Source organism: Oncorhynchus mykiss, chromosome 10, assembly GCF_013265735.2.
Source record: "Oncorhynchus mykiss isolate Arlee chromosome 10, USDA_OmykA_1.1, whole genome shotgun sequence".
In the NCBI taxonomy this organism is placed as follows: Eukaryota; Metazoa; Chordata; class Actinopteri; order Salmoniformes; family Salmonidae; genus Oncorhynchus; species Oncorhynchus mykiss.
Window position 1 is genome coordinate 69,328,963 of NC_048574.1, and position 17,862 is coordinate 69,346,824.

A 17,862-nucleotide genomic window follows, 5' to 3' on the forward strand; every position below is an offset into this window, starting at 1 on the left:
ACCAACAATGTATAGCCAAAATCAACGATACCAACCGTTACCGTGGTTCCAATGGACCATATGCAAGAAATGCCTGACTCCTAGAACACATACAGAGGCCTAAATGGTCACCTTTGTGAGACCTTTTAGTAACAGAGAGACCTTTTTGGTGACAGAGCAGGCGTCTCGTCTGCAGAACAGGCATTTAGGTCAATAGGGGGTATAATCCCATTTAATCTCACCTAATCCCCCAACATATATCAACTCCAATCAAACTGGTTCAATGTACATGACAGGTCCATTCCTGACACCTTATATTCAAGGTTTAGAGTCACTATCGGTGTGTTCAAACGTATCAAACAACGACCCGGATTAAATTTACGATTTTTTAACACACACCACTTCATCGTTTTAGCATCACAACACACTTTATTTATTTTTCACACCTTTGATATACAGTATGTAACCACAAAAAAAATGACTAAACAATACGACTACAAAATACTGCAAGGCACCGTACATAATAATACACACGAGGATCACATGACCCTAGATGCACTCCGAATCGAAGTTTGTTTCAAGTTACAATATGTATCATATTATGCATTTATAAGAAGGGTGTTTTGTAAGTCATTACAAAGTGATATAGGTTAGTAATTATGACAGGATGAGCCACACTTGTTACGATATTAAAATGACAAAAAAGGAAAGCAGCAAATGAACGATCGATGAGACCATTTCCTGTGGAATATCAAGATGTGCGTGCGTGCATATACGGCGTAACCAAAAACCAAAAGCCCTTGAGCTACATACCCGCACAGGAAAAGCAATGATATGCCGTGTATTCTTAGAATATAAACCAAATGGAAATAGCTTAAGAGGCTAGTTCATTTACATCACATGTAATATCTCCAATATAATCAAAACCTTCATTGTGTCCAGCATCTTCATGTACCCGAATTCTTCATTTTAAACGCTACAATCATGTGCTTGCACTGTAAGCTTTGTAAATGTATCAGGTCATATTTTGCTTGCCTTAAAGCATGTACCATCTTATAGATGGAGGATGTAAGACTGTTTTCAGACCATATGAGTCTATTGGGTGGGTTTCACTCACACTCTTGGATAGCTGAGGTGCCGTGCACGTGATTTGCCATTGTGGTATCATGTGTAAAGATTTCAAACAAACACAGAGGGATGATGATGGGACTATGTACTGGTATATAATGTAGAACACAACCAGAAAGGACATTTACACAAGGATATCTTCATTTGTGTGACAACCTATTCTGCCACAACCGATGAATACAATCTCGAACCTCACTAAAATGTCTCTTAAAGTTACACTTAGCCTCCGATAGGTCCAAATCCTTACTTAAAATTTGATTGCGTAACTCGGACTTCCACGATAATCTTCCATTGAGGTCAATGGGAACATTTTCAGAACATTCAAATTGCATGCACACATCTCAAGTAAGGATTTGGCGCTTAGAAACCTGTAAAAAATACTATAATGTCTCTTTCTCATTACCGTGTAACTTTCTGGTGGGCGGAATTTTACACGTGGCCACTCCCATTACCCCCAGCGTCCACCCCATCAGTAGAAAGGGAGGAGGAGGGGCGGGGGCGTGGTTGGGCTCCTGGACCAATGGCAGTGGCGGGCTGGTGATGGCTGACCTGTGAGACAGTGTCGTCAGACTCCCAGCGCTCTAGCTCCTCCCTTACCAGCCGCTCCATCTGCTCTCTCTGGACGTCCATGTCACGACCCTGCCTCTCATCCTGGGGGAGGAGGAGAGATTTGATTTGATTAGTATCTTTTAGTCATCATTTGGACTAATCTTCCAAGAGTCCTTAAACATATAACACACTGTTACAAACAGACATAATACCCTAACATATTGACCAGATAAATAGTCTAACAGTCAGAGAGAGGGGGGACAAAAGGGAGAAGGGAGATGTTGGAACGAGAGAGATGGACAGAAAGAGAGGGGAAGGAAAGATTTTTTTAAAAGTGTTTGGTGTGGGCGAGATGGGCATGTGTGTGTGTGTCCCCCCATGTACATTCCGTCTCACCTCCAGCACCCCCTCCAGCAGTTTTCCCAGCACGTCTCTCCTCTTGAGCTTAGCTCTCTCCATGGCCTCCAGCTTCACAATCACTGCATCGATCTTAGACACTATACTACCTATGGAGTGCTCCATCCGGTCAACACGACGCACCAGCCTGGAATAGAACAGAACAATAATGTCAATAACACGTTTATATAACATGCTATATCCATAGTTACGACACATGGTTTAAAACATTTAAATATCAGGTACATCCTCTGTCGGAAACACACAGAGGACCTTTCAAAAGCCCAATACTTCAACTTGGCTGGTAATAGAACTCGACCTACACTTGAAACTCTTCGTAGGGCACGCCTCCTGAGCTGCTGCCGCGGCGACGGGAGCTGTGACCGCTGTCCTCGTCGTCATCCTCCTCCGAGTCGTCATGGCTACGGGGGAAGCTCCGCCCACTGGTGGGTCTGGGCAACGAGCTGCGCTCCAGATCCAGGTCCTCCTGGCCATATGTGCAGAGACACACTGAACATCTGCAAAAGTGTGTGTGTAGCTCGTTGCCCTGTGTGTGTGTGTGTGTGTGTGTCCACTCACTCTCTCTTTCTCCAGGTCGTCCCTCATCTGCTGGTGTTCGTGCTCAGTCAGCTCCTGGTCCCCACCGTGGTCATATTTGGCAAAGATGGCCTCAATCTCCTCATCCGTGTGGCCCTTTCTAAATACACAAACAACAACACATTTAGTTGTACTATTACATGTGACGTGTGTCTTGATGTCTTTCTTCGTATGTATGTATAAATGAATGAAATAGTGTATGTTTATGAATTAGTCAGTGAAACCCCAGTTTGGTTTCAGGCGCTGCAGCGGTCACCCTTTGAGGTCCTGGCGGAGCTCGCCGAAGTTGAGTTTCCCACCGGCCTGGCGCAGACTGTCTGATATGTCATCCACAGTGGTCTTCTTCAGTCTCAGCTTCATCAAGGCTTTATTACAGCCCTGCAGGGAGAGAAACAGCACTCGGACAAACTCAAGGACACCTATCAACTCTGAGGTGAATGTTGTTGCCATTTTCATTCTGCATTATGCAGTTATTCAGTATTCATGTTGATAATATTCAACAGTAACGTAAAATTACATTAACTTGAGTCTCCTTTTCAATTGAACTCTTTACTTCATAGAATCATAAATATGAAGTTGCTATGATACAAGTCAGCTTGCAGTTGTTTGAAATACTCAGCTACAATGACGCGTTAAGGGATCACATACACCTACTAGAACAAATAACCCCACATACACCTACTAGAACAAATAACCCCACATACACCTACTAGAACAAATAACCCCACATACCATTTGGGTCCCATACCTTTTTAATGAGGTCCGTCATCTCCATCTCAGACCTCTGCTGGGACATGTCTGCCTTCACCTCTGAGTAGGTGTCATTGATGATGGCCAGGAACATATTCTACAGGGAGACAAAAAACAGTCAGAGCAAACGTTAATCTCTCTAGATAATGTAGATCAAATAGAACAATATGAATATATATCAATATAACCACACATTTATCAATGGTAGTATATCAAAACTCACCATGAGGATGAAGAAGATGAAGAAGACGAAGGTGATGAAGTAGATGGGTCCCAGGACTGGGTTAGCCTCCTCTATCTCTGAGAACTCAAAGTCTCCCAGGATGATGCGGAACTGGGTAAAACTACATGGAAAAGAAGAGAAGAAGAAGAAGCTATGAAGAGGCTAAGATGAAGCTATAGGGGTGCGTTACCATTATAGTTCCAATGGGTCAAATTCCAAACAAAATTCCAATCAATCAATGTCTATGAAGAACCTAAAGAACTGAGAATCTTGGAACCTGGGTTGATTCCAATCAAACCAATGTTACTTACATGCAGGCTTGGAAGGTACTGAAGTCGTTGACCTGGGTGCCAAACACCAGGTAGGCCAGCTGAGCGTAGGCCAGGAAGATGATGAAGAACATGATGGCGAAACCGATGAGGTCCTTGGCACAGCGAGACATGGTGGTGGACAGCTGGCTCATGGTCTTGTTGAAGTTGATGAACTTGAAGAGCTGAAGAGGAGAGATGAGCAGAAACCAGGTCAGAATTCAAGTGTCTTTGAAAAGCGTTATATCAATTCTGTCTTTTTTTTATTTGTATTAAAATCATGCTAATATAGTCTTGCTTTATGGGAGCATACTTTGGCTTCTGCCAACAGGTCCTTTATGGCACAGGTAGTAGTACTCTCATCCTGTAACCAACTGTAGAGTGTCTGGTTCAAGCGCTGCTCCTGGTCAATTCCCACTCAATTGCTACATTCAGCGTGTCAAGCCATTCTTACCTTCACCCAGGAGAAAAGGACGATGATTGCGGCCATGTTGTTGAACGTAACCTGGAGGTGTGCCAGAGGCTCGAAGCTGGGGTGGGCGCTGTGGTTCTCCAGAAGGTCTTTGAGACGATTGCTCACCACTGATGTTCTGGTGATGTTGATGATTATGGCAGAAACACTCAACTGGAAAAAGAGGAGGGGGATATTTGGAATCTCAACACAACAATATTTGGATCCCTTTGTTCCAATGTCTATACTAGCCTACCACTTAGAATGCATGTTCATTGCACTAACTCATTCTAAGTAGTATGCTAGTGGGGATACTGGAACAGAGCCCTTCTTTACTTGTTTCAGGGTGTTTCAGGGGGACTCCATCCCTTCCTACTCCTTGCTAGGGCGGCCATCTTGAATTACGTACCACAACGATGAGGACGTCCAGGCAGTTCCACACACTCTTGAAGTAGCGCAGGCGGTGGATGCGGATCTCCAGGGCCTCCTCCACCACGTAGTACAGGATGAAGAGGCAGAAGGCCACCTCACACACCCCGACAAAGTAGTCCCAGCTGGACACGTAGCGAATCAGACGCACCGTCTGAAACTGCCAGGAAGTGACTACGCCTCCTGTAGCAGGGAACTCCACCACCAACCTGAAACATTCAATTCAATTCAACTGTATTTATCCCCGCAGTTAAGCCGACAGGTTAAACTGAATGAACAAGAGATATTCCGTATTCAGCCTCTCTAGGGTGAAAATCGAGGTTCAATGACACCAGATTGTGGATGAGGATGGTAACTAGAGAACTCCTATTGGATTGCATGAGTCATTGATCCCAACCATGGATGTCTTGAGAGCCTGAATTGAACCTATGTATCACCTATATAACCAGTGTGAAACAGTCCTAAGTAACATGTAATACGTATGTAATAACACTGGGCTCTGTACCTGGCAATACAGAAGAGGTTGATGTTGCCGTTGTAGACGGAGAAGTCCAGGAAGACGGCTCTGGTTCCTCTGTCCAGCCACAGCTGGTGTTTTAGGGAGCGTAGCAAGCCAGCTGACTCATCTCTGGAACGGGCCAGGTCCTGGTAGTACCCCCCTCCACCGTAGGTAGCCACCTGGCCCCAGTAACTACTCCCATTCAGGCTGTTCTCCTCTGTGTACATCCACCTGGTGGGAAGACAGACAGTCAGACTCATCATAGAGCCACAGTGAAACAGTTTGGCCTGGTATTCACTGGTGGCTATTGGTGAGTGACCTTATACGCCATCATCTGGTGGACATCATCCATAATGTGCTTTCAGTTAACACTAGAGCACATGTTGTAACTATTGCTTTGGTTTAGTCTCTAGCATTACAACCAATTGTAGCTTTATGGTTGCTTTCTTATACGTTACCATTTAACTATACTGTACATCTAACAGTAGTGCATAGTAGTTTAGTAGACGTACGCAGTTCCGTTCATGGGGCCAAAGGGGGCGCTGTCCTCGTTGCTCGGGGTGTACATGTTGTAGCAGTCCTGTACCTCATCCCTAAGGTCCTCGTGCACGGAGCAGGATTCGTTGCGAACTTTGACCTGGCGGAGGCGGGGCACCCCCAGTAGCAGGTTCTCATAGTAGATCATACTGTGGTTCTCAGGGAGACTCTTGTTGTTGTACCACACTTCCCAATACATCCCGTTCAGGAAGGGACCCTCTGTGAACTGCATGGTGGAGAGACACGCACTGGTTACAGAGAGAATTTCATCTGAAAGCTCTGCTGGTCTGTTAGGTTCTAACTAGATTCATGGAAATGCTCCATTGTTCTATTTGGTGTTAATTAATGTGATTTGAACTAAATACTTTTAAGTGCTGCTTTGGTTTTATGCTTCATATACACTACACAACAAAAAGTATGTGGACACCTACTCGTCGAATATCTCATTCCAATATCCTGGGCATTAATACAGAGTTGTAGAGGAAAAGCTTCTGGGAAGGCTTTCCTCTACATGTTGGAACTGCTGCAGGGACTTGCTTCTATTCAGCCACAAGAGTATTAGTGAGGTTGGGCAATTATGCCTGGCTCGCAGTCGGTGATACCAATTCATCCCAAAGGTGTTCGAAGGGGTTGAGGCCAGTCAAGTTCCTCCACACCGATCTCGACAAACCATTTCTGTATGGACCTTGCTTTGTGCATGCAATTATTGTCATGCTGAAACAGGAAAGGGCCTTCCCTAAACTGTTACCACAAAGTTGGAAGCACAGAAACGTCTAGAATGTCATTATATGCTGTAGCGTTAAGATTTCCCTTCACTGGAACTAAGGGGCCTAGCACGAACCATGTAAAACAGCCCCAGACCATTATTCCTCCTCCAACAAACTTGACAGTTGGCACTATGCATTGGGGCAGGTAGCGTTCTCCTGGCATCCTCCAAACCCAGATTCATCCGTCGGACTGCCAGATGGTGAAGCGTGATTCATCACTCCAGAGAAAGCGTTTCCACTGCTCCAGAGTCCAATTAAGGTGAGCTTTATACCACTTGTGTGCGGCTGCTCGGGCATGGAAACCCATTTCATGAAGCCCTGGCGAACAGTTGTTGTGCTGACGTTGCTTCCAGAGGTAGCTTGGAACTCAGTAGTGAGACGATTTTTAAGCAATACGCGCTTCAGCACTTGGGGGTCCCGTTCTGTGAGCTTGCGTGGCCTACCACTTTGCAGCTGAGCCGTTGTTGTTGCTAGACGCTTCCACTTCACAATAACTGCAGAAATGTGATAAACTGACTTGTTGGAAAGGTGGCATCCTATGATGGTGCCACTGAGCTCTTCAGTAAGGCCAATCTACTGCCAATGTTTTTTTAATGGAGAATGCATGGCTGTGTGCTCGAGCACTGGATGTGGCTGAAATAGACAAATCCACTCATTTGAAGGGATGTCCACATACTTTTGTATATATAGTGTAACTGAGCATGGGCCAAAGTAAATGCATTGGCATCTTTGTTATGCCATAACTAAGCACCAAGCTCTATTTTCCAATCAGACAAAAAGCACAAAGCAGGAGATTAAACCACTGCATAGCAAACCGGGGAATTGACTCATTGAATTGACTCACCTTCCAGAATTCACCCATAGTTGAGAGGCTTCTGAATGTGGCTGTGTCCCCCGGGGACAGTGGTGTATCCAGGAAGAGCTGGGACATCACCTTGGTGTAGTAGTACATGTTGGAGCCCACCATCCCATAGGTCACTACACAACACAACAGAAGAGACTGTAAGAGTTTCTCTGCATGAGATTATGGTGCATTTTCCTTCGTGTTTTTAGTTACACAGCATACCTATTCAGCATTTTCTAATAACTGTTTATTTCATACATGCTTGTATACATAACCAATGTTTCAAATAATGAATAACGGCATTAATGTTATCCTATCGTTATACTATATATTACTGTCGTGCTACAGTTGTATTAGCCTATATTGTGTTTACCCCCATAGTCCATTGACACATCGGTGCATCAATCTAAGTAACATAATTTAAAAAATCCCCATCAAAATCCATCAGTTTAAAAGAAAACTACCCAGAAACTATCTTTTGGTATTTGTTTCATTTGTCCATTGTTGACATAGTCCTGAAATATTTTGCTTGTCAGCAGTAAAGTTTTCAAGATATGTAACTTTCAAAGTACAGAAATCATCCCCATATAATGCATTTTGCATCATATGATGCTGTATTTTAAGTCATATGATGGGATGATTTTTGTATTTTGAAAGTTACATATCTTGAAAACTTGATTTCTGACAAGCAAAACAAATGTCAACAATCGACTAATCAAACAAATACCAAAGAATACCAAAAGTTTTGGGGTGGAATTTTCCTTTAAGCTCGAGATATGTTTTTTTTGCATGGGCTATGTCTCAATCCACCGCATCCGCCTGTGGCGGTCTTCCTCATCTGAGGTGGAAAGTGGCAGAGCTAGAGCTCTGTTTGTCTGACCAGGAGACATCCCTAAAAAAGATACTCTCAAGAAAACGTCTATAGCGTCTGAACGGTTTGGCCTACAAACTAATATGACCACTCTATAGAAAGGTAAGGATCTCACGAACATGATGGCTCTATGACAAGTGTCGTGGGACTTATCTAAAGGTAACCCATACAAATGAAAGTATGGAGGTAGTTTTGTTCCAACAAGGGGTTAAATATGTGTAAAAAAAACTAAAACATTGCCTGAGCTTTCGTATATGTCCTGGATATAGAAGAGACACTTCCAAACCTCTTTTTTGCGTTATTCAATGCGTTTCTATGGGCTATAGTAGTAAAGGACAAATTCAATATTTTTTAAAAATTATATATATATATATATATATATATATATATATATATATACCTAAAGGGGTCCTACATTTTTTTAATAAAATAGCTAAATGGTCCATGGTATGACTTTCTTAAAACAATCCCCAACCCCCAACGGCTTACACTTCTAAGAAATGTATACAGCAATATTGTGAACTACATCTTTGTGTTGATCATGTGTTTCTCTCTCTGAATGGTCCAACAGGTACAGTGCTGAACCTCAACATGGGGACCCCTCTGGGGTGCGTGCTCAGTCCCCTCCTGTACTCTCTGTTCACTCATGACTGCATGGCCAGGCACGACTCTCTGAATGGTCCAACAGTTACAGTTAGCACCAGCTACCAAATCCTGGCCTACTGCACTGAGGCCAAGACCTGTTTAAGATGCCACTGAAAACAGAAATGTATAGGGGAAAGGGAATAGCTAGTCAGTTACACAACTGAATGCATTCAACCGAAATGTGTCTTAAGCATTTAACCCAACACCTCTGAATAGGGCTGCCTTAATTGACATCCATGTCATTGGTGCCAGGAGAGCATCTGTGTATACTTGAATCTGGTCAACCAGCTCCCATGCACAGGGCTTACAGGGCTTACACTTCCACAAGCAGCAAAGTCACAGGGATAAAACGTATTCAGCGTTCCATAGTCAATACAGGACTAAGAATGAATCGTACTACACCGGGCTCTGATGCTCGTCGGATGTGGCAGGGCTTGCAAACTATCACAGACTACAAAGGGAAGCAAAGCCGCGAGCTGCCCAGTGACACGAGCCTACCAGATGAGCTAAATTACTTCTATGCTCGCTTCGAGGCAAGTAACACTGAAATATTCATGAGCATCAGCTGTTCCGGACGACTGTGTGATCTCACTCTCCATAGCCGATGTGAGTAAGATCTTTAAACAGGTCAACATTCACAAGGCCCAGGACCAGACGGATTACCACGATGTGTACTCCGAGCATGCGCTGACCAACTGGCAAGTGTCTTCACTGACATTTTAACCTGTCCCTGACTGAGTCTGTAATACCAACATGTTTCAAGCAGACCACCATAGTCGTTGTGCCCAAGAACACTAAGGTAACCTGCCCGAATGACTACCGACCCATAGCACCCATGTCTGTAGCCATGAAGTGCTTTGAAAGGCTGGTCATGGCTCACATCAATACCATTATCCCAGAAACCCTATACCCACTCCAATTTGCATACTGCCCCAACAAATCCACATATGATGCAATCTCTATTGCACTCCACACTGTCTTTTCCCACCTGGGCAAAAGGAACACCTAGGTGAGAATGCTATTCATTGACTACAGCTCAGCGTTCAACACCATGGTGCCTTCAAAGCTCATCACTAAGCTAAGGACCCTGGGACTAAACACCTCCCTCTGCAACTGGATCCCGAACATCCTGACGGACCGCCCACAGGTGGTAAGGGTCGGTAACAACACATCCGCCACGCTGATCCTCAACACGGGGACCCCTCAGGGGTGCGTGCTCAGTCCCCTCCTGTGCTATCTGTTCACTCATGACTGCATGGCCAGGCACGACTCTAACACCATCATTAAGTTTGCGGATGACACAACCATGGTAGGCCTGATCACCGACAACGATGAGACAGCCTATAGGGAGGTCAGTGACCTGGCCGTGTTATGCCAGGACAACAACCTCTCCCTCAATGTGATCAAGACAAAGGAGATGATTGTGGACTATGGGAAAGGAGGACCGAGCACGCCCCTATTCTCATCGACGGAGCTAGAGTGGAGCAGTTTGAGAGCTTCAAGTTCCTTGGTGTCTACATCACCAACAAACTATCTTGGTCCAAACACACCAAGACAGTCAAGACAAAACCTATTCCCACTCAGGAGACTAAAAAGACTTGGCATGGGTCCTCAGATCCTCAAAAAGTTCTACAGCTGCACCATCGAGAGCATCCTCACTGGTTGCATCACTGCCTGGTATGGCAACTGCTCGGCCTCCGACCACAAACCACTACAGAGGGTAATGCGTACGGCCCAGTAGATCACTGGATCCGAGCTCCCTGCCATCCAGGACCTCTATACCAGATGATGTCAGAGGAAGGCCCTAAAAATTGTCAAAGACTCTAGCCACCCTAGTCATAGACTGTTCTATCTGCCACCGCACGGCAAGCGGTACCGGAGTGCCAAGTCTAGGTCCAAAAGGCTTCTTAACAGCTTCTACCACCAAGCAATAAGACTCCTGAACATCTAATCAAATGGCTACCCAAACTATTTGCATTGCCCCCCGCTCCCCCCTCCCCCTTACGCTGCTGCTACTCTCTGTTTATTATCTATACATAGTCACTTTAATTAACTCTACCTACATGTACATATTACCACAATTACCTCGACTAACCGGTGCCCCCGCAACATTAACTCTTTACCGATACCCCCTGTATATAGCCTCGCTATTGTTATTTTACTGCTGCTCTTTAATTATTTGTTACTTTGAAAAAAAACGTTTATATTTTTTTACATAACAATTATTTTTCTTAAATTGCATTGTTGGTTAAGGGCTTGTAAGTAAGCATTTCACTGTAAGGTCTACTACACCTGTTGTATTTGGCGCATGTGACAAATCAAATTTGATTTGATTGTGGTATTTTAACAATGGAGGATTGGTTGATTTCAATGTTTTTCATGATGATTGATAAGAAAAGTATCGTCCAACCCGACTTATTCAGCATTCCATTGTAGTATTTGCTTATATGATCTGTTGGACTGCATCCAGGTCCATATTTAAGCTATATCTAAATAAATATACATAAACAGTCCAACATACACACATATATGGCTCATATATATGCTATTTTCCAAGCCTCTATTTCATTGACTCCCACCTGGCTGAGAAACTGGCTGATCTAGCTCCATCTATCCAGCCAGGAAATGACTTCCTGATCCACCCAAAACCCCATTCTGGCACGGGAACACTTTTCCTCTCAGCAGCCGTGGTATAAGGAGTGGTGAAACTAGATTAATAGCATTCTGACTCTCGGTTGTGCTGTATTCTGGAACTTTCATCATCTTCCCACAATCCTTTTCCCAAACGTACAATAATAGTGACTAAACTCTAATGGAAGTTCCTGGCTTGAGGAAGCTTTCCTGATACGCTGCCAGAGTTGTTTATCAGACCTAAGGAGTTTGGAAAATGACTTTTCTGCTAGGAAAGCTGGTCAGCGGGAAAAAGTATCCTCACGGACTTAGTATTAGTCCTAGCTAAGAGCAGCAGTTACATAGTAATACCACTTCAATATGTTTTCAAGAAAATACAAATGCGAGTACACAAAAGTGCTATACTTGATAGGTGTATGTACTTTTACTACTACCTTATTACAATGTCATTATATTGGTTTGCCTATCCTATAGTTATTCTGGTTCATAAACTGGGTGGTTTAAGCCCTGAATGCTGATTGGCTGACAGACGTGGTATATCAGACCGTATACCACAGGTATGACAAAAAATTATTTATACTGCTCTAATTACGTTGGTAACCAGTTTATAATAGCAATAAGGCACCTCGGGGGTGTGATATATGGCCAATATACCACGGCTAAGGGCTGCATCCAGGCACTCCTTATCCGTGGTATATTGGTCATATACCACACCCCCTCGGGCCTGACTGTTTAAATAATGCATGTCTACGAAGTGGGGCCAACATTTTTAATGCAAAAAGACTCTTATGATGCCCAACATGCATCCTCTGTGGGTGTGTTTTTTTGTTTGTTTTTTTTCACCTTTGTTTAACCAGAGAAAAGAGTCTCCAGCTTCAGAGATTTTTGCAGTTCGTTCCAGTCATTGGCAGCAGAGAACTGGAAGGAAAGGCGGCCAAAGGAGGAATTGGCTTTGGGGTGACCAGTGAAATATACCTGCTGGTAGGCTATTTTGTAAATGACATCACCGAAGTCGAGGATCGGTAGGAAGGATCGGTAGGATAGTCAGTTTTACGAGGGTATGTTTGGCAGCATGAGTGAAGGATGCTTTGTTGCGAAATAGGAAGCAGATTCTAGATTTTAGAGATGCTTAATGTGGGTCTGGAAGGAGAGTTTACAGTCTAACCAGACACCTAGGTATTTGTAGTTGTCCACATATTCTGGGTCAGAACCGTCCAGAGTAGTGATGCTGGACGGGCGGGCAGGTGCGGGCAGCAAACGGTTGAAGAGCATGCATTTAGTTTATTTAAGAGCAGTTGGAGGCCACGGGAGAGTTGTATGGCATTGAAGCTCGTCTGGAGGTTAGTTAGCACAGTGTCCAAAGAAGGGCCAGAAGTATACAGAATGGTGTCGTCTGCGTAGAGGTGGATCAGAGAATCCCCAGCAGCAAGAGAGACATCATTGATGTATACAGAGAAGAGAGTCGGCCCTAGAATTGAACCCTGTGGCACCCCCATAGAGACTGCCAGAGGTCCGGACAACAGGCCCTCCGATTTGACACACTGAACTCTATCAGAGAAGTAGTTGGTGAACCAGGCGAGGCAGTCATTTGAGAAACCAAGGCTGTTGAGTCTGCCGATAAGAATGTGGTAATTGACAGAGTCAAAAGCCTTGGCCAGGTCGATGAATACGGCTGCACAGTATTGTCTCTTATCGATGGCAGTTATGATATTGTTTAGTACCTTGAGCGTGGATGAGGTGCACCCATGACCAGCTCGGAAGCCAGATTGCATAGCGGAGTAGTTACAGTGGGATTCGAAATGTTAAGTAATCTGTTTGTTAACTTGGCTTTCGAAGACCTTAGAAAGGCAGGGTAGGATAGATTTAGGTCTGTAACATTTTGAGTCTAGAGTGTCTCCCCCTTTGAAGAGGGGGATGACCACGGCAGCTTTCCAATCTTTGGGGATCTCAGACGATACGAAAGAGAGGTTGAACAGGCTAGTAATAGGGGTTGCAACAATTTCGGCTGATAATTTTAGATAGAGGGTATAGATTGTCTAGCCCGGCTGATTTGTAGGGGTCCAGATTTTGCAGCTCTTTCAGAACATCAGCTATCTGGATTTGGGTGAAGGAGAAATGGAGGAGGCTTGGGCGAGTTGCTGTGAGGGGTACAGGGCAGTTGACCGGGGTAGGGGTAGCCAGGTTGAAAGCATGGCCAGCCGTAGAAAAATGCTTATTGAAATTCTCAATTATCGTGGATTTATCGGTGGTGACAGTGTTTCCTAGCCTCAGTACAGTGGGAGGAGGTGCTCTTATTCTCCATGGACTTTACAGTGTCCCAGAACATTTTTGAGTTTGGGGTACAGGATGCAAATTTCTGCTTGAAAAAGCTAGCCTTGGCTTTCCTAACTGCTTGTGTATATTGGTTCCTAACTTCCCTGAAAGGTTGCATATCACGGGGGCTATTTGATGCTAATGCAGTACGCCACAGGATGTTTTTGTGCTGGTCAAGGGCAGTCAGGTCTGGAGGGAACCACGGGCTATATCTGTTCCTAGTTCTACATTTTTTGAATGGGGCATGCTTATTTACGATGATGAGGAAGGCACTTTGAAAGAATAACCAGGCATCCTCTACTGACAGGATGAGGTCAATATCCTTCCAGGATACCCGGGCCAGGTCGATTAGAAAGGCCTACTCGCTGAAGTGTTTTAGGGAGTGTTTGACAGTGATGAGGGGTGGTCGTTTGACTGCAGACCCATTACGGATGCAGGCAATGAGGCAGTTATCGCTGAGATCTTGGTTGAAAAGAGCAGAGGTGTATTTGGAGGGCAAGTTAGTTAGGATGATATCTATGAGGGTGCCCGTGTTTACGGATTTGGGGTTGTACCTGGTAGGTTCATTGATAATTTGTGTGAGATTGAGGGAATCAAGCTTAGATTGTAGGATGGCCGATGGTGTCCATGGCACAGCTGGGGGCAGAGGGTGGTCTATAGCAAGCGGCAACGGTGAGAGACTTATTTCTGGAAAGGTGGATTTTTAGAAGTAGAAGCTCTAATTGTTTGGGCACAGACCTGGATAGTATGACAGAACTCTGCAGGCTACCACTCTGCCCCCTTTGGCAGTTCTATCTTGTTGGAAAATGGTATAGGGTTTTTTTCAGGGTTTTTGGTGATCTACCTAAGCCAGGATTCAGACATGGCTAGGACACCCGGGTTGGCAGAGTGTGCTAAGGCAGTGAATAAAACAAACTTGGGGAGGAGGCTTCTAATGTTAACATGCATGAAACCAAGGCTACGGTTACAGAAGTCAACAAATGAGTGCGCCTGGGGAATGGGAGTGGGGCTAGGCACTGCTGGGCCTGGATTCACCTCTACATCACCAGAGGAACAGAGGAGGAGTAGGATAAGGTTACGGCCAAAGGCTATAAGAACTGGTCATCTAGTACGTTCGGAACAGAGAGTAAAAGGCGCAGGTATCTGGGCGCGATAGATTAGATTCATGGCATAATGTACAGACAAAGGTATGGTAGGATGTGAATACAGTGGAGGTAAACCTAGGCATAGAGTGACGATGAGAGAGATATTGTCTCTAGAAGCATCATTTAAACCAGGTGATGTCACCGCATGTGTGGGAGGTGGAACTAGGGTTAGCTAAGGCATATTAAGCAGGGCTAGAGGCTCTACAGTGAAATAAGACAATAATCATTAACCAGAACTGCAATGGACAAGGCATATTAACATTAGGGAGAGGCATGCGTAGCCAAGTGATCATAGGGGTCCAGTGAGTAGTTAAGCTGGCTGGAGACACGGCGATTCAGACAGTTAGCGGGCCGGGGCTAGCAAACTAGCAGAAGGGCTTTAGAGGTACGTTGTGACGGAAGAAGTCTGTTGTAGCCTCCTCATGCGGAGCCTCCGCGTGTGTGTGTGTGTCCCGTGTGTGTGGTACTTACAGATACACAGTGTGATGAGGAAGATGACATAGGTGACCATTTCTCTCAGGACGTTCCTCAGGTACCTCTCTCTGCTGCTGTCACTGTCCTCCATCAGCTGAGTACCCCATAGAACTGGGGGGAAAAAAACATTTCAACACACACATTAGTATCCTTCCTTAACCATCAATGCTCGGCTTGAGATGCCAGTGCATTACCAATGAGGGCATCTACAGGTGTGTGTTGACCTAAGTGGTGTATGGAACAGTGAGGAAGAACGGCCAGAGAGGTGTCTGAGCCAATGACACAGGTCAAGTTAAAGGGCAAGTGCACTACCTCCTGTGTCATAAAGGTCCAGACCTCTTGGCAGCTGTAGTGTTCTTCGAGGAAACGTAAGTGACACTAACTTCTTATTTTCTCCAGTATCCTCTTCCCACAGCTTTTGATGTCATGTCTGTCTTGCTGCAGGGCATCCACTGTCGGCGTCGGGTATAATCCACGGTGGATGCGGGTGCTGCTCCCTCCAGCGGTGTAACTTCCCAACCCGCTGCTGCAGCTACTGCTGGAGCCCGTGGACACTGATCTTCTCCCAGGGCTAGCCGGAGGCCAATCGGCCCCCATCATCTCATCCTCCGGTTCAAACCCCGGGTTGTCCCGACTCCAGGCTTGTCTTGAGGGGGGTGATGGTGTGCCTATGGCGCCCCCGAGCCCCAAATCCTGGTGCTGTATGTTCTCCATCTCAATCCCCTCGCTTGTGTCCAATCTGTGCGGCAAGGACGCACCCGCTGCGCCCGTGGCGGACCTGCCAGCCTGATTCTGCTGCGGTTGTTGTGATCTCACCCGAGTCGAGCTCATTGTTAGTCCAATTCACTGAAAAGCTTTTAAAGGCCAGACTAACTACATTTACAAAACGTTAAAATCAATTATGTCTCTAGCCACTAACAAGTGCTATGTTTATGTCACGCTTGACGCGCATATCAGAAAGGAAATGTTTACGCACACATTAAAATATGTAAGAAAGTTGCCCAAATTCAAACTCTGCAAATCAATTTCGGGAAACAGATGAACTAATTTAGATTATTTGTATATGTTCCTGTTCACAGCAAATATACTTCGAAACGTAAATTGCTTACTAAGAAAGAAAAATAACAGAACTAAAGTTTCTGTCTTCAAGAAAGTGAGCGTCTGCGTAGTTTTAGATCAAACTATTGCAAAAGTAGGTATATCAACAACAACAAATATATATAGTTACAAAACTAATTTGTAGCCTAAACATGTACTAATGAAACTGAAAACTATCAACGAAATGCCTCGTTTATGGAAAAGAAGCCAAACACTTTCCTTGTCCCGGGCCAGCCATCTTGTTCTTGCTGTTCCCCCAAAATCTCACATTCTCATTTGTTGGAGACTCAGATTACATTAGAAGTCATGGCGTCACAGACACTGGCATGCACCTCTGGAAAATACAGCACAGTCGAATGTGTAGGGGTGAATCACTTTTGGTAAAACACAATTTCACGTCTTAGAATTGTACAATATAGAATACAATATAATATAATCAAGTTGCTGTGCATTCCATCATTATTAAACGAGTGAAAAAAAAAACATTTCAATATTTATTTCTACAGCAGTAAACTATAATTGCCTTATATGGCTCAGCAAAACACTTTTTTCTCCAAAGGTTTATATTAGTTTTTGTTCGTTTTCTGAGCAATTTCTATTCAGGATGAGTGTTTGCAGTGCTGTGTATGGAATGCGAATGAATAGCCTACTATTTAGAATGAATAAAATCACAATTTGTCATGAGGACATTATTTTAGGGCTAAATGCATGTGCCTTTAGAAACAAAAAACTATACTTTGTACTACCACGTATGTTTGGGTCTTGGGCTGCTAAGCAACAAGACAGTCCTGCAAAACCCCTGGCCAGGATTGGATGTGATTTGGACCCAATAATTGAGTGATATTTCTAAAGGCCAATCATATTTCTTTACATGGAACAACAGTATTTCTACTAGTACTTCCATAGTTATTCGGTCACTTGGTGTGTTCTTTTCTAGCAACATTGTTACTGTATTACCTTTACTCACTGTTGCGTTATTCATGTCCATTAGATGGCGCTCATTCTCCAATTTTGATTCAAATCACCCACCGGCTCAATTCACAAGGGAGTTAGCTCAAGGTAGTTACGTCAAGGTAACAATCACTGTTCAATAAAGTACTCTTTTTTTATATATATAACTTATAACAAACGCACAGTATACCTTCGTTGTTCTTCACCCTTTACATTTTTTGCTCAAGGACTGAGAACTATACACCCACTGCTGTTAACAACATTGCTGTACTTTACA

General features: G+C 44.3%; 1 protein-coding gene across 4 annotated transcripts; it reads right to left on the bottom strand.

Moving 5' to 3' along the window:
- Window positions 1-388: 388 nt before the first annotated feature.
- LOC110534543 (polycystin-2) lies at window positions 389-16,924 on the bottom strand. Of its 4 annotated transcripts, XM_036933698.1 has the most exons (16): window positions 15,920-16,923; window positions 15,534-15,647; window positions 7,458-7,591; window positions 5,822-6,072; window positions 5,316-5,540; window positions 4,791-5,019; window positions 4,385-4,555; window positions 3,934-4,115; window positions 3,623-3,743; window positions 3,398-3,496; window positions 2,906-3,027; window positions 2,632-2,749; window positions 2,376-2,539; window positions 2,053-2,200; window positions 1,525-1,758; window positions 389-1,289 (listed from the first exon to the last, which is right to left on the bottom strand). In XM_036933698.1, the coding sequence occupies exons 1-15, from the start codon at window positions 16,365-16,367 to the stop codon at window positions 1,537-1,539; spliced, it is 2,748 nt and encodes a 915-aa protein (XP_036789593.1). In that variant the 5' UTR covers window positions 16,368-16,923; the 3' UTR covers window positions 389-1,289; window positions 1,525-1,536. The 4 variants fall into 4 exon arrangements, with proteins under 4 accessions (XP_036789593.1, XP_036789594.1, XP_036789592.1 ...); XM_036933699.1 differs by having other exon boundaries at window positions 389-1,758; window positions 2,376-2,536; window positions 15,920-16,924; XM_036933697.1 differs by having other exon boundaries at window positions 389-1,758.
- Between the last annotated feature and the right edge of the window lie 938 nt (window positions 16,925-17,862).

Coding starts and splice junctions, on each gene's coding strand:
- LOC110534543 (XM_036933698.1), bottom strand. CDS start 16,367: ATGAGCTCGACTCGGGTGAGATCACAACAACCGCAGCAGAATCAGGCT. Junction 5,020..5,315: donor AACCTCTTCTGTATTGCCAG/GTACAGAGCCCA, acceptor TGAATGTTTCAG/GTTGGTGGTGGAGTTCCCTG. Junction 2,201..2,375: donor CCCTACGAAGAGTTTCAAGT/GTAGGTCGAGTT, acceptor GTTCTATTCCAG/GCTGGTGCGTCGTGTTGACC.